This window comes from Microcebus murinus, chromosome 5 (assembly GCF_040939455.1).
Source record: "Microcebus murinus isolate Inina chromosome 5, M.murinus_Inina_mat1.0, whole genome shotgun sequence".
Classification (NCBI taxonomy): domain Eukaryota; kingdom Metazoa; phylum Chordata; class Mammalia; order Primates; family Cheirogaleidae; genus Microcebus; species Microcebus murinus.
Window position 1 is genome coordinate 4935632 of NC_134108.1, and position 15334 is coordinate 4950965.

At 44.1% G+C, this 15334-nt stretch overlaps 1 protein-coding gene across 1 annotated transcript in view; it reads right to left on the bottom strand.

The window, feature by feature from the left end:
• Nucleotides 1–2514: 2514 nt before the first annotated feature.
• The window catches only part of PACRG (parkin coregulated), a 490407-nt gene continuing 477587 nt past the window's right edge, over nucleotides 2515–15334 (bottom strand). Inside the window, exon 5 of the mRNA XM_012745607.3 lies at nucleotides 2515–2875. Within this exon, the coding sequence (XP_012601061.1) occupies nucleotides 2715–2875 (161 nt within the window). The 3' untranslated portion in view covers nucleotides 2515–2714. The remainder of the gene's footprint in view (nucleotides 2876–15334) is intronic.

Below are 15334 nucleotides of genomic sequence, written 5' to 3' on the forward strand. Positions count from 1 at the left end.
CGACCCTGGGAAGCAGAGGCTACCCTGCAGGTGAGGAAAGTCAAGTGACCAGCCCCAGGCTGACAGCTCCGAAGGGCAGGCCACTGTCCCCACCGGGTCCTCTGACTCTGCCGTCCGTCCGGGGTTCCTTCGATGCCTCCCCTACCTAGCTGCGACCCCTGAACGGTGCCTTCAGGTAAGTACGGCACACTCGTGAGCAAACAGACGGAGAAGCAGAACCCTTGTCTAATACACTGGTGCTCGCTATTATCCACTTTTTCATCATTTCATTCCTTTGGCTATCTCCGAAAGGAAGTTTCAGTGTATAAATGTAGCAGGAGAAAGAAGCCGCTGTCTCACTCCGTGGCCTGAAACCCGCTGACATTTTCCCCTTCTCGGTTGAGTCCATCAGAAATTATCTGGGAGGAGTGGAAGGCAGACCTGGGTAGGCTGACAGTCAGAGAAAGCAGCTGGTGCTAATTCTATACTAGTAAAACAATGAGGATGTGGGCTTTGGGGGTTGTGTTTTGCTTTTCAATCTCCAGAAAACATGGCATTATCTATATAGTTATTTTGGGTTTTTGCAAAATTATCTCCCTTCTCACAAAGAACTCACAATTGCCATGTAGGAAGTGCCGTATTGTCTGAGGAGTTCGCAAATACGTGTTGCCCTGCCGGGGTAGAGACTAGCCGTCCTTCACACGTTCTTTCTCTCTGAAATAAAAGTTTGACGGGCATCAGAAACTCCACTAGGGCTGTAAGTTACCTCCGATGCTCAGGACTTTCCTGCAGGCGGAGGTCACCTTCACTTTACAGCGAGGGAACCCGAGGCTCAGAGAGGTTAAATGACTCGCCCAGGGCAGCAGGGCTAATGAGTGACAGGGCTGGGAAATGAACCCTGGTGCTTTAATTCTAAGCCAAAGCTGGGGCTCTTGGTGAAGCAGCCGCGTCCTCCTGCTGCTGCGCCAGGCAGGACTCAGGCCGCGCCGGGGCGGGAGGCGCCGGGCCTGCTCCGCGAGTCCAAACGCGGCCAGGCGGGAGCCATTCCAGTACAAACTTTGGAAGGTGCCGACTAGTCACGGTCCTTCTGATTAATAGTATCATGGGCTTCGGTGTCCATGATATCGTATCCCGAAAGCCAGGGCATCCGCTGATGGATGCGACTGGACGGTAATAATTTGGAGGAAAAAACAGCCTTAATCCGTCCATGTCTATTTCTAGCAATGTCTTCACCAAATATTATATGTGAGAGCCAGTCTGTCTTGCCCAATCATGCCTCTCCCTTTACCCTAGAAAGCGCTTACAGAAACGAGGCGCCAGCTACTCAAGAGGCTGGACTTCATATGCTGAGCCGAGGAACTCAGAGGACAGGAACAACGAACTGGTTTTCAAAATAGGCGTTTGCCTTTGGAAAACTGTGCCTGAGATAATTAGTGACAATCACCTGCAGGCCAACACTCAGTGCATGGAGGGACACATCTTCATTTCTTCACTTCTATGCAGAAATGACACCGTGCTACAGAAATGAGACACTTCAGGCCGCACTTCTGGGCTGGCGGAGCATGTCTCAGGCGTACAAAGGCAGCGTTCCGTCTTCACGAAGTTTTCTGGGCTGAGTTGCAAATGCCCGGAGCTCCCCGTGTGACAAGCCTGAAAAAAGCCACTGTCCAAGGCTGATTGTGTTACAGTTGGTCTTCTCTTCAGGTGCCTTTTTTTAGTTGAATGGAAAAGTGTGTCTTTTTTTTTTTTTTTTTTGGTCTCACCCAAATTCCAACCTACTGCCATCAGACCCACTGAATGGTGCTGGGAACTCATCCTACTAGTGGGAGCAGGTGAAAAAGGAGAAGATTTGCCAAGGAAAATTTTTTATTTGTTTCAAGGGGTAATCATTAAAAGATGCATAGAAGTCATTTTCAGAAATGATTAAAAGCCTGAACAAAGTGCTGGGTGTTACCTTCTCAGAAACACCTCACGTACTGAGATGTAGCATCACAAGACTGAGCGACAAGGATTCAGGATAGCTCTTTGCTTGTTTGTTTTTACCATGTCTGCAAAGTTACATTTCACACCCAAACACTAGACCCCATCCTCTCCCCGGGCTTCCTCCACCTGCACCCAAATATAGACTGAAAAGCCCCTGAAACCCACATCGCTAGCAGGCTAGAAGCATTAATTACAGTGGTAGCTGATGTTATCGCTGGCTGTAAAAATTTCCTGCTGTAATTGGAATATAGATTCAACACTTTTATTGAATGTCAAAGCACACAGCTGCTAGAGAGCCACTGCTGAACTGATGCTTCTCTTCTCTTCCATGAAAAACACCTATTAAGCAGTCAGCATAAACTCTTCCCTTACAACCCCTGACATCACCCTCGGGGCAGGCAGACACAGAACAGCAATTGCTGAATTGCGTATGAAAATTATAGTTTTATTGTCTATACAACTGAAGGTTTAACTCGGACTCCTGCTTCTGTCAGAGCTGGATAAAGAAGCAATTCTTCTCGTAGAACAAATAAGCACAGTACACTATTGTAATCTAAGAAACAGGCACTATTTATGTATCGGAAAGCCTCGTTCTCAATAGGGCTAACAGTCCAATGGCCCCTCAGCCACTATTTTAGCAGCTGTAGAAAAGAAAGCTGTAGAAGTCACAAGGAATGAGATGCTAAGAGCAGCAGAGACAGATGATCACAACACCAAGGGAAGCCTTCCTCGCATCCTAGCTGCTCCCACCGTTAGTTTAGCAAGCACGACTCGTAGGTGGGGACCATGTACTTGATATTGATGAAGGCGTCTTCTCCTCCGTAGCGCTCGAAGGCCTCCAGTGTCTCCTGGATCAAGTCACCGATGTTCTCCCTCTTCTGCTGGCTGTAGTCGATGCCGTCTCCGGAGTTAACTGGTGCATGCAAACACACAAAGAGGCCAGTTATTTCTTTGCAGCTTCCAGATAAAGTCCTACACATCAGGCTAGGCATTTTCTCTGAATGCTTGCTAGGAGACACAAACATTCCACATTGCTACACGATCTCGCAGAGTTTAAAGAGCGGCGATAGTGACAGCTATACAAAAATACCATGTCCCAGATGGGAGCAGATGAAAATTAATCTAAAATAAAGAAATGGCAGAGTAAATGAAAGTGAGCCAATCACAGGTACCAGACAGGTTATAAGTCAGGGACTCTCTTTCTCCATCTGACCATCATGTACAAAGTGTTTTCTCTTGGGCCTTGAGTTTTCCGAAGTCGCAGCATGACATCTGTAGAAGGAACGGCCTGTGGCCAGATCAGGCTGTTAGCCCTGCGTGATTGAAACTGGACAGACTTTGGAATGGGGGGCGTGGCCCGCGCCTGCATCTTCACTGCTTTTGCACACACGGCAAACTCTAGTGACCCAAGCGTTCAGTTACCTGAAATCATTTTGATCGTTCCAGATGCAGCCGGGACAGGAGGAAACTGCTTTTCCTGCCATGGCTGCTCCGGGATGATGGCTGAGTGTTTGGATGACAGTTATCAGGGGTTCACAGGGAGTTGGTGCCGCTGCTAGTTTTGGAATCTCCAAGTCCAGGGTGGTGGGTCAGCCACAGTGGGGCGCCTGGTGTTCCCCACTGAAGCCCGGCCCCCACCCCGAGCTTAGAAGTGACAGCTACAGCTGCCTCTCACATACTGCGAGGGAAAGGACGCCTAGGGCTGTCCTTGAAGGCCCTGAGAACTTACATCCAAGATCCTCTACTCTGCGCCACACTCTCAATCTCAAATCATTTAGATAAGGGAGATGTGATGCACCCAAATGTGAGACGTCTGAAGGAATTACCAAGGGTATAGGAATCTGACAAGAACGGAGTGAGCTCCTTTGCTTCGATCCAGACTATACAAAGTCCATATTTTTTTCTCTAATGATAGTCATCATATGCTTTCTGTTGCATTCCACTCACAGCTGTCCAGGCCTGCAGTGGCACTCAGTCTCCCAATAGGCAAGTCATCATTGTGCCCCTGCAGGGCAGCTGGCGTCACCTCTGTCCTGCCTGTGATGGAAGGAAGGAAAGTGCAACAAGGGGCCCTGCGAGGGGCTGGTAGGGAGACAGTGAGAGCTCAGGCCCCAAGGAGCTCAGGGCAGGGGGCTCCAGTGAAACTTAGAATGTGATTTCACCAGAGAAAGGACTTATTCCATTCATAGTTCAAATACAGCCCCCAATTCTTTATCTTGTTTGAATGTGAAAATAGTAGAGGGAAAAATGATTATTTTAAATCTTTTATCCCCAGTTATTTGGGACATTTTAAAAAGATTGGGTAATGGTTCAGACCAGAATAAAATAACAGTTACAACAGCATACAGCAAAGATAAGCAGGGGTTTTTTTTGTTTTTTTTTTGCTTGGTTCTTCCAGAAACTTATTAGGTAAATACCACTGTCTTCTACAATATAGAGAAAATGAATTGCTATCCTGATTAGTTTCTTTTGGTGGGGCTGAAGGCAGGCAGAAACATTACTAGTAGAAAGAGAAACAGATTGTGAGTCACAACTGTTGTGAAAAAATTGCATATCATTTTTCATAACAGATGAACGTAGAATGGTTCAGAAAGCCGTTGCAATTAGGTGGGTTTTTTCTTTCTCATAGTGGATGCCTTTCTGCTATCACATGGAAACCTACATTTCAGTTAAAGTTTGATTTATAGAATATTTGATCATCTAAAATATCCAAATATATAGAACATATGTATAGAACATATATAAAGAGAGAAAAATATGTAGAACAAACAAGAGATAAGATTTTTGAACAAAAGTGTTCTTGCTCTATTGTTTCTTGCAAAACAACAAAGATAAACTTTTCTTTCTTTTTTTTCTTTGACACAGAGTCTCTCAGGCTAGAGTGCCGTGGCATCAGCCTACTTCACAGCAACCTCAAACTCATGGGCTCAAGTGATCCTCCTGCCTCAACTTCCCAAGTAGCTGGATCTATAGGTGCATCACCAAACCTGGCTAATTTTTTCTATTTTTAGTAGAGACGGGATCTCACTCTTGCGTGGGCTGGCCTCCTCACCTGAAGGGGTCCTCCTGCCTCGGCCTCCCAGAGTGCTAGGATTACAGGAATGAGCCAAAGGTAAACTTTTCAAAAACAGAAGCGTGAACAAATACACATTTAAAGTAAACAGACTTTCTGTTTCGCTTTTTAAGATGTTCATGTTGTCTGATAAGCAAGGGTGGACTCGGGGAGAGCCTCACGGGAAGGACCGGGGGCTCCACTTCTGGGGACTTTCCAGGATGGGGAGGACTTTGAGTTGAGTTAGAGAGGGGAGGGGAAGCTGAAGCTTGGGGGAAGGAGCTGCTGATATCTGTTACCTGTGCAAAGAAAAGATGTTAAGGAAGAAAGTCCAAAGGGTGGCAGGACAACAAGCAGCAAGGAGTCAAAGGGGCAGATGGGACAACATGGCGGGACAGGGCACGTCCGTGACAGAGAACGTGTCTGTTTGGAACGACTTCAGCTTCCCGGGATTCCAATCAAAGCAGGTGCGATGTCCCATCCATGCCTGGCTGCCTTTGTACGTCTCTCCCCCCCAGTGACATCTCTGCTAAACTCCTCCCGGTAGAGGAAGGGGCGGCTGCAGGGAGCATGTGCAGTGACCTGTGGCACAGGGCGGCCGAGCCCATACGCAGCCCCCCATGGAGGGCGCATGGAAAATGCAACGGGGGGCGGTGCTGAGCTGTGACAGCCCGGATCAAGTTCCTTGTGGACAAAGATACCTATATTAATCACTCGTAAATGGTGCCTTTTGTCGGCATATTAGTCAAAAGGTCAAGAACTGAATAGGCCACGGGACAGACATATTTTCCTGCTGGAGGCAGAGGGGCTTTGGAAAGTCTGCGCACAATGGAAAGCTCAGCACGCCCTGCTTTTCCCGCCGCCTTCCAGAAAGCAACAATGACAAGCCACACTGTATTTCATGTTCTTACTTCTTAGAAAATATTTAACTGTAGGAGTAAGTAAACTATGTAGCTTTTTTTTGGTTGTTTTTCAACAGTGTATAAACCCAAATGATTAAAGGACAGAACAGAAGTTGCTTATTCAAAAAGTGAGTTGGAGTTGGAATATTTTGTGTTTGCAGAATATGTTATCGTTTGGGCATTAAAAAGGCAAAAAAAAAGGAACACGTCCCTTACTTTGCATGCCGTAATGATGACACTGCACAGTTTAGTGTCAAACTATGCTGAGAGGCGCTTGAGTGATGTGGCCTCCATTGCAAAACTGCTATATTGTCAGTTTCTCTGAGTACCTGACACTGAGGCGATGAGCTGGAGCTCACCGTTTTACATACGTACGATAGGACGCTGCTGAAAAATGTTTGTGAGAATAGGACCCTTAACAAAAAAAAAAACCACATGGTTGTTTACAAGTGTCAATTCTCATTAGGAAGATGACACTTCAATTTAGGAAGCGAGGAGTGTATTTTATGTCCAGCAGCTAGAAATATACGTTGATGATGGAAAAGATATGTCTTATTTACAGCCAAACAGACAGAACTATAGCAATGTTTTATACCGGACCTTGTGCTTCTAGAAGGGTGATATGCAAGCAGAGCAGAACAAGGGATTCAGTTCCCGTTCTTGGAGATTCTTACGTTCGGGAGGCATGCCACTACTGCCTAAAAGTTGTTCCTGGTTAAGACTTATTTTAATTGTATTTGTTACTCTAAATGTTGAATTTTCTTTGATTATGCAAGCAATCTGTTTAAGCACTAAAAACGTGCACACTCTTTTTCTATCTAAACCTTTCTCAACTGTCCTAACCTGGATGCCTTCTCTTTCTAGGTGCCATTTTGGTCAAGCAAGTGGGGTGTATGTGTACGTCCCAGTCTCTTGTCCAGCGACGGCATCCTCCTGGTGCATGGACTCAGGCCGTGACTGGGAAGTGGCTGTCGCACACTTTGTCACCGAGGGCCGCTGGTGAGGAGAGTCACACATGACACATTTACATTTCACACGGATATCTGCTCCTCAGTGGACTTGGACCGGCAGCAGACTTGGATCACGTAGGATTTTGATGAAATATTCGCTCACCATGGTTTCAATTTCTACACTGTGTGGAAACTTTACTCTTTTACTTTCTTTAGTTACCACTAGTGCAGGGGGGAAAAAAAAACAACTCATCAAAGCAAAGCTAGAAAGGAAGGACAGTTTTGGTGGCCAGAGCAAGGTCTTCCCAAGTCAGGGCTGGGGTCTGCTTCTCTGTGCTGAAGGACGTCCTCAGTGCTGGCCACAGCTGCGGCTACGATTGCAGGGTGTTCTCTCTGCAGACCGAGCACTCTGCCTTGCACTGCAGGATAAAGCAATACGAGAGAAAAAGGCTCTTGCCTTTGGGAGCTCACTATTTAGCTGAGGAGGCCCAACTAGCTTCCCTCCCTGTAAAATATAATGATCACTCGCACCCTCCATGGAAAAACTTGCGGGCTCAAGACCCCTACGCCTTACTGAGCCTCACCTGCTGTGTGTCTCCGTTGGTGCTTTGCTCGCCACTGACACTTGCGTCCTGAGAGGGTTCTGGTGCGTCTGTTTTAGCCAGACGCTCCGGTCCCTTATCTCAGAGACAGGAAAAGCAGGAAGCGAAGGTGTGCATTGCCACTGGGAGGCTCAAGGAGAGTTTGATTCAAATTTGAATTTTTCTCACTCTTATGCTTTTTGGGGAAATACTCTTAGATGGGAAATGCATAGACATTCTTGTATGAACAGCAACACTCAAAGGAGTTATTTGGAAAAGAAAGCCTTATTCAAGGCATCAGAAAGATAAAACAAATAAATGCCTGCTCCAGACTGCTTACTCGGTGTGCTTACTCGGAGTTCTGCATTTGATACCAAACAGATGAGCCATTTCCAAACTCTATCTATACTTTCCGGTCATGACTAAGAAAATAAACAGGCACGGTTTCAGGAAAGAAGCGCTTCTGTCAACTGTGGAAATGTCCTGGCCGAAGCAACAGTGTCTCCCTCTCACAGGGAAGAACAGGATCACAAGACGGGGAGGCAGAGCCTTCGGGTCCCTGGGAGGAAAGTCACGGGCCCCAACTCCAGCTCTCCTTCCCTTCGGAAGTCAGCGCACCAAACGCTCTTGGAGGGCATACTGCTTGGGAAATGCCACCGAGAACCACCTGAGTGAACCAGGAAATGATAAGAGATGACTCGAATGACGTTCCAATCTTTCTTCACGCTAGACGCCAACTTTTAGAGACTTCAATTTCATGACGTGACTCGCCATGCTCAATAACGGAAACGGTCCGTGTTCCCTCTTACATGCATCCCAGCGCTTTAAATGACCGTAGGAATTAGCAAGTATCTCAGACGAATACATGATGATGAGCCGGACAGGACAACATGCACCTTGGTTGCAGGCATCGCCGCGGCCGAACTGAATGGCGGTCATAAGAGCAAGGCTTTGGATTAAATAGCTATGAGGCAGCACGGTTTGGCCGCGCCTCCTTTGATCTGCCACCGCTTCCCTGGCCACTTGTGTGGAGTGTGTGTTGTCAAGCGTGGCCACTTTGCACACACAGTATTTGACTGTGGATCCAGACCGAAGCTACTCTCAGCATCAGAGTGTTTGTCACCATGGAGCAATTGCAGGAGGCACCTTGGCCATGCCCTTCCCCGTGGGGACTGGGTATTCCCACCGAGGCAACGTTGAGTGCAATTTTAAAAAAACGCTGACAAGAAACCAAATAGTTTCTTATTGGACCAGAAGGGGCACGTTTGGGATTCTCAGGTGCTGAACTTAAAACATTTCAAGAGCTCTAAAGTTCAAGTTAAAGGATTTTTACTTGTCAAGACCTGTAGCTTTTGATGGCATCAGTCGCGGCTAGAGCTGCCTTCCTTCTGACTGGCACTAGTGATGTCATCGGCTGTGCTGGGAGAAGGTGAGCCCCGGGGCCTGGGTTCAGGTCCTGGCAGGTATCTGCAGCTGGGACCTGCTGCGTGTGTTATTACTATAAAATGTTGCTTGGTGAACTAACAGATTTTCTGTTGGATGATTCTGAATGCATTTTGTGTGTGTGTGTGTTCAGTGGATTTAGCAGTTGGAAGATTGAGATGACCAAAGCAATTCCCTCATTGTACTTACTGGGTTTTTAAGCAGAAATATCAGCTTTAGTGCAATAAAACTAAAATTTATCAAAATAAATGTATTCAAAAGATAACTTATCCCTAAGGAAAAAAATATATCACTAAAAATAACTCATATGTTTATGAGTTTAGAAATGGTTGTTTTTGAGTTTTTGTTTTTTTGGTTTTTTTTTGAGTTTTTTTTTTTTAATCTAAATTAAGAAAGGAGGGGGAAAAAGGACACAGATATATTTTCTCTTTTAAGACAGTTACAGTTTTAATGCCAAGATCAAATTGTCAACATTTTTTTTTTTTGCCAGAAATATCTATTTATTTGGAGTTAGCTTGGACTGAATTTACTTCACAGAAATAGCTTTACCTGTTTGTCCATAAATTTGGACAATTAAAGGAGAAACAACTGTGAATTCCAGCCCAGTCTTTTCTGGAGGTGAGGGAATGGAGAAGAAAGGAAAGAAGGGGGGAAAACAAATTCATTTTCCATATTGAGTAAGAGAAGAGCCTTTTAGGGAGAAGTTGTGAGGTTATCTGCTTTTAGAATCCTAAAGAAATGCTTCTTTTCACCTTCTCTTTTAAGCTTTGCTGTATTATTAATACTTTGAGGGGACTGATCTTTTCTTCCCTTTAACCATAACATGTGTCACCCCGTTGGGAATTCTGGGTAGTCCTTAGCCACTACTTCCATGGCTGACTTCATATCCTCTTGGAATCTGAGGGTTTCCCACATACCCTCAAGTATGACCTTATAATGGGTATTTCCGAAGTCTTGGTTCCTGGGTGTGTGTGAATCAAAGTTGCAATGGCTTTGCAACCAAAACTTATAGTAACCACGGCATCTGGCATGCTAGAGATGCCCAAGGGCTTAAATACTTCAATTCTTCTCAGATCTTGTTGACATTAATGAAATTCACAAGATTTCTTTCCTCTGAAGATAAAAGCTTTGAAGCAAGCACTGATTCCCAGCTGGATGTCTCGCTCTCTTCCTCTCTTCTTGACACCAAAGCTGGGTCACTAAAGCAAGAGGCCACTAAGCCATCATATTTCCGAAAGCTCAAGGAGCCGTTTTCATCTTTGGAATGGGGTCCTTGATCACATGTGAAACTGAAGATATCATGGATCTTGGCCCAACTCTCAATTCAACATCTAAATTTCCCTCAAATAGACAATGACGATTTCTAAACAATTGTCATTTTCCAACTGCAAAGTAGATTCATTTCTCTATGAAATTAATAATAATAATTGGATTATGTTGGTATAGTGGAAAGAATGCTGGACTTCAAGGCAAATAACCTGGGATATAATTTTTCAATAATTAGTAGCTACAATGTTCGATAATTTACTAGCTGTTTAACTATGCGCAGGTTACTTAATTTCTCTGAATTTCAGTTACCGCCTCTGTATAAAGAAAGGACTGAACTTTGGATGATCTCTGGTTCCTACTCATACTACTGTTACTTTTAATAATTTCACACCGTAACTTTGGAGGAAGGTTTGGAAACGGCAGTTATTCAATGGATGCCTTGTATTTCAACTGAAAAGATCACAAAGCAACCATGTAATTCTTCAAAGCAAGTCACAAATCTCATAAGCATCAAAACCAGCTTTCAAATCAAGTTCTAAAAAAACCTGAAAGGACCACATGTTTATATAATTAATTCTAGTTAAGAAAGAGAACACTTTCAGAAACTCAAATTATTTGTTGACACAGCACAAAATGTTCCATTTCGCTATTTCAATAAATCTATAGAGCTCTTGATTCTTTAGAATAAAGACCAAATCTATGGGTTAATTTCTATTTTGCATACCCAATTGACAATGATTTGGTCAACACTACAAAAAGGCAAGTTACAGTCTTCTCTTATTAATGACTATTTTGACCTGGAAGTTATAGGTGGGCTCACCAATATGCCCCTCTCTAGGATAACCATAAGGACAGATTCCTTCATCATTGAATTATCATCATTGAATTCGCAGAATTCAAGCTTGTGAAGTGACAGCTTATCTCTTTTCTCATTGGCCAGCATGATTCAGTGAGCAGATGGCATCAAGAAAGGAGCAGAGGATTCTAAGTCCAGCGTGTCAGTGTTAAATCTATTCCCTGCTATCTTAGCTCCTGATGGAGCAACCACCACCACCACCACAAAATGTCATTTACATTCTGATTAGGTCATTTAAAACCAAGGATAGCCCTATAAACTACATACGACACCTACAGCCAACTGGGGTTTTGAGATAACTTGTATCGCTTAGGAAAGTGATACAAGCAGTAAGTGATACAGGGATCCCGAAAAAGAGAAATTGAGGTAGGAATCTGCTAAAGTGCTAGCAGAAGGATGGTGGGAAGGCTCCGAAAGAGAGATCCGAGTGTCACGTGGCATCACACCGAGTGTGTGAGGCAGCAGAACACTCAGCTCTCTACGTACGGGAGAAGTTTAGTTTGGCAGAGACGCTCCAGGTGCATAAACGCCGGGGAGATGCTGTCCTCGCTACGGCCAATCATGTGGTGCTTCCCAGGGTAGTCAGTTGCTCTTTGTAGCCTCATTTTTAGGATACGGACTATTTTTCTGACTTTACTTCATTACAAGTCCTTAAAATACTAATAACATCATTCACAGACATTTCTGCAGGAAGACAAAAATCAAGGCTGACTGATTTCAAGGCCTTTTCTTTCAGTGCCATAGATACCTGGTCCCTACAGGAGGAAATTCTGGGATTAACATTTCTGGGATTAACAATTCTGGGATTCACATTTCATCCTTCCCAACTTTATGAGCATCTGTGATGATTTATTTTTAGATCTGGCGGGTATTACTTAGACAGTCTTATAGATGAAGAAATCACAGGGCTTTAATGTATATGGGACAGACACATACAGCCTGAGAGGGACTGTCCAGGGATACTGTTGCTACTCAGTGCGGGGACGCCTGCTACCATCTGCCCAGAGGCGCTGGGAGAACTGTAGCTGCAGTTTTACAGGAATCGTGTGAGTATCTTAATGGTCTTTCTATAGCCTTAAAAAACAAAAGCAAAAACAAAAGCTAAATTCAAGCCACAGGTGTTGGGGAAATTTCAAGGTTCAAGGTTCCCATCCTCTCTGCAAAAACTCTGGGAGGTCTCTGGTTTCCCTTCAAGAAATTGTTTCTTAGGGTTCTCAAAGAGTACTTGATGGGCTCCAGTGTCGTGTGGAGGCCCTCAGATCTCCCCTGCTGGGTAAGTGCTGCCTTCATCTTTTAGCAGCGCAGGCCCTGCACCTGGGTTTCGAAGATTAGACGTTGTCTTTGAATCCTCCTTGACGTCATTCGGTTTGCTGTTGTGTAGGGCGTGGTGGATCCACTTAATAAACCCAGTTCTGCGGCTGCTACTCCGGTTCGCCCTGGGCGAAAGCTAATAGTCTATTTGGTCTCTCCATCTTCAAACTCTCCTCTTCCTAATTTACCCTGAAGATTCATTTTCCTGGTCACTTTCTTTTCTAATTAATCACCGCTGTCTCCGTGTTGCATGATGGGCCAAACTCAAATTCCCAGTCACCTGGGTCCTCTGCAATCTGGCCTCCCCAGTGAAGCCACTCTCATCTTTTCTCCTTCCCAATAAGACCTCCTGCTCCATGCAGACTGGATTTCTTGCTCTGCCCACTGTGTGTAATTTTCATTCATGCCTTTAAAATTCCTCATAGCAATCTGCTCCCCTCTTCCTCCTGGTAAGTCCAAGCTTCCCTTTGTTCAGGGCTAGTTTTAGAGTTACTTCTTCTGAGAATTTGACCCCACATGATCTTTCTTTCTTTTGAATTCCTGGAGCAGTGGTCTGTAATGCCCTCCCTGCCTTATTGGCGTGCTATTCTAAAACCTTCAGCCGGTGTTTCATGTTTACTTAGCTCTTCTGTATTTTACCACCTCTTGGAGGATAGGATCATGCCAATTGTATTATAAACCCCATCCATGGGCACCAAATTCAAATTGAAGACTTGTAAAATGAATTAATGAAAGAATGAATCAATCGCTACGGTGTGGGTGTATTGAATCCAGATACTGATATAAACAAATTCAGCTCTACATAAATTGTATGGGAAATGTAGAGTCCACCATTTGCCTAATTCTAATTCTTTACTTACTGTTTACATATTTGTAAGTTGGTATTCGTGGAAATAACATTTATGTGACTTTGAAAAGGTCTGTTGAAGTGCATTTCAGCACATGGAGGGTCTCCATGGTCAGACGGCCTCAGCTGTTCTTCAGTGCCCTTTCAATTGATATAAAGGGAGGTTTAGCAGGGTCTCCCTTAAATTTGAGAAGAAAACACTTTCTTTTCCCAAAGTGAGAAATGAGATTACCCCGTTTACTTTATCAGCAGCCTTTACTCCAAGATGAAGAAAATGTTGGATTTTTATAGTGCTTTCATTTACCATCTAGATTTTGGTTCATATAATCTCTTCTATGGCCGCATGGTAATTTTCAACCAGCTCAAGAAACGGTGAAATAAGTGATTTTGATTGGGAGGGAATTACTGATTGCTGCTTTCAGGAGGGATGCTGGGCTCCTGGAAATACCTGTGACTACTTCTACACTGCAGCCAGACTGGCAGCTGCCACCACACTTGTCCATTTCCAGGAAACATTTATGACACCAGATACAACCCATTTTCAGCTCTGATTTTTTTTTTCTTCTTCTGTAATTGAGGCACAAAAGTGAAGAAAACGAATCTGAGATTTCTAACAAGTGTTATCAGCAAAACACAGTAAATTATGGGGAAATGCATTTCCTGAATGATCTTCGTTAGCACTCGCATCTATATAATGAACTCAGAAGGCTTTTTTTGGTCCCTCCTGGTTCTCACCATTGTATTAATCGCACGGCATGGTTGAATCACGTTACATGCCTGGCCTGCACGCAGGGCACGGGCCCACCACGTAAAAGACTTTTGTGGCCTTGATGTACTCTTTGTTCTATCGAGAAACATAATTAAATAGGTAAACTCCCTCATAGTGCTTATAGTGAAGAAACATCTCATACTGCTACATCATTTCTGAAGATCAGATGCTTCCCTGATGATCTGGGATACATCTCAGCTTGCCTAAAGTATCTGCTCTCTGAAAATTCTAAAATGAATTAATGGGTGCAAAATTCAAATAGATTTCCAAGCCATTAGCTGGAAATTTTACAGCATGGTAATATTTCTCAACAAATGAGCTCAATTAATACAAAAAATAATGTATCTAATGAACGAATCAAAGCAAATCTGCTGTGCTGAACTGAGCTAACTGCTATAAAAGTGACAAGAGTTAAACCCTGCAAGCCTTTTTACAACTGTCTCAGTTTAAAACAACCTCAAAATATCTTTCGAAGCTCTACTATCAACTTTTATCAGCTCCTACACTGGCAAGTTAAATGTGGCAAGAGACATCCACTTTGCCACCAAGCGTACTAATGCAGAAAACGGCCTGAAAATGCTTGAGCCGGACTAACAACATTTTTACAAACATTTAGGGCTTTGCTAAAGCCAATCGAAATTTTGGCCACACCATTAAAAACACACACAAAAAAGATATTGAGAGAGAGAGAGAGGGTATCTAAACTATGGAGGAGAAATTTAAATGTGGCCATTTAATTTGCCATAGCAGCAAAATTGTGTTTGCACAAGAATTGACACTAAAGCTTGTTGGAAATGCTGATAGGTGAAATATGCTGACTTTTGATACTTTTGAATACAGAATGTTTACTTGCCAGTTACATTTTTATCTCTTAAAATTCCTCAGTTTAGTGCACCCGATTACTTTCCTCTGAATCAGGACTTTAAGAGCAGGTTAGTCCAGACAAACCTTTAAGAGCAGGTTATGTCCAGACAAACCTTTAAGAGCAGGTTATGTCCAGCGACGACATAAAAGAACAGTGTCCCCAGGTGCGGGGGCTGCGGGAAAGGCCGTGCACGCAGGCCTCTTGCTGGACACGCATGACCGAGCCTCCCGGCTCCCCGCCCTCGGCCTGCTGTTGAGTCCCTCTGATTAAAACAGACACCATCATACCTACGTGTGGGGGTGGGCACGAGCATAGAGCTAAGAGAGTGCCTGTTATGTTTTTATTAATTTAACAAGCTGCTGAAAAATTTCGACAATTATTATACTGAAGTTGCCATTATGTCTACAGTGTAGCTCCCAGGTAACAGTAGACTGTCCACAATTTAACTCCACGCTGGGACAGGACAGAAAGTTAGCCTTACAGAACACCATGGAGTGTTTTTCTCTTTATTGTTTGATAAAATGGGT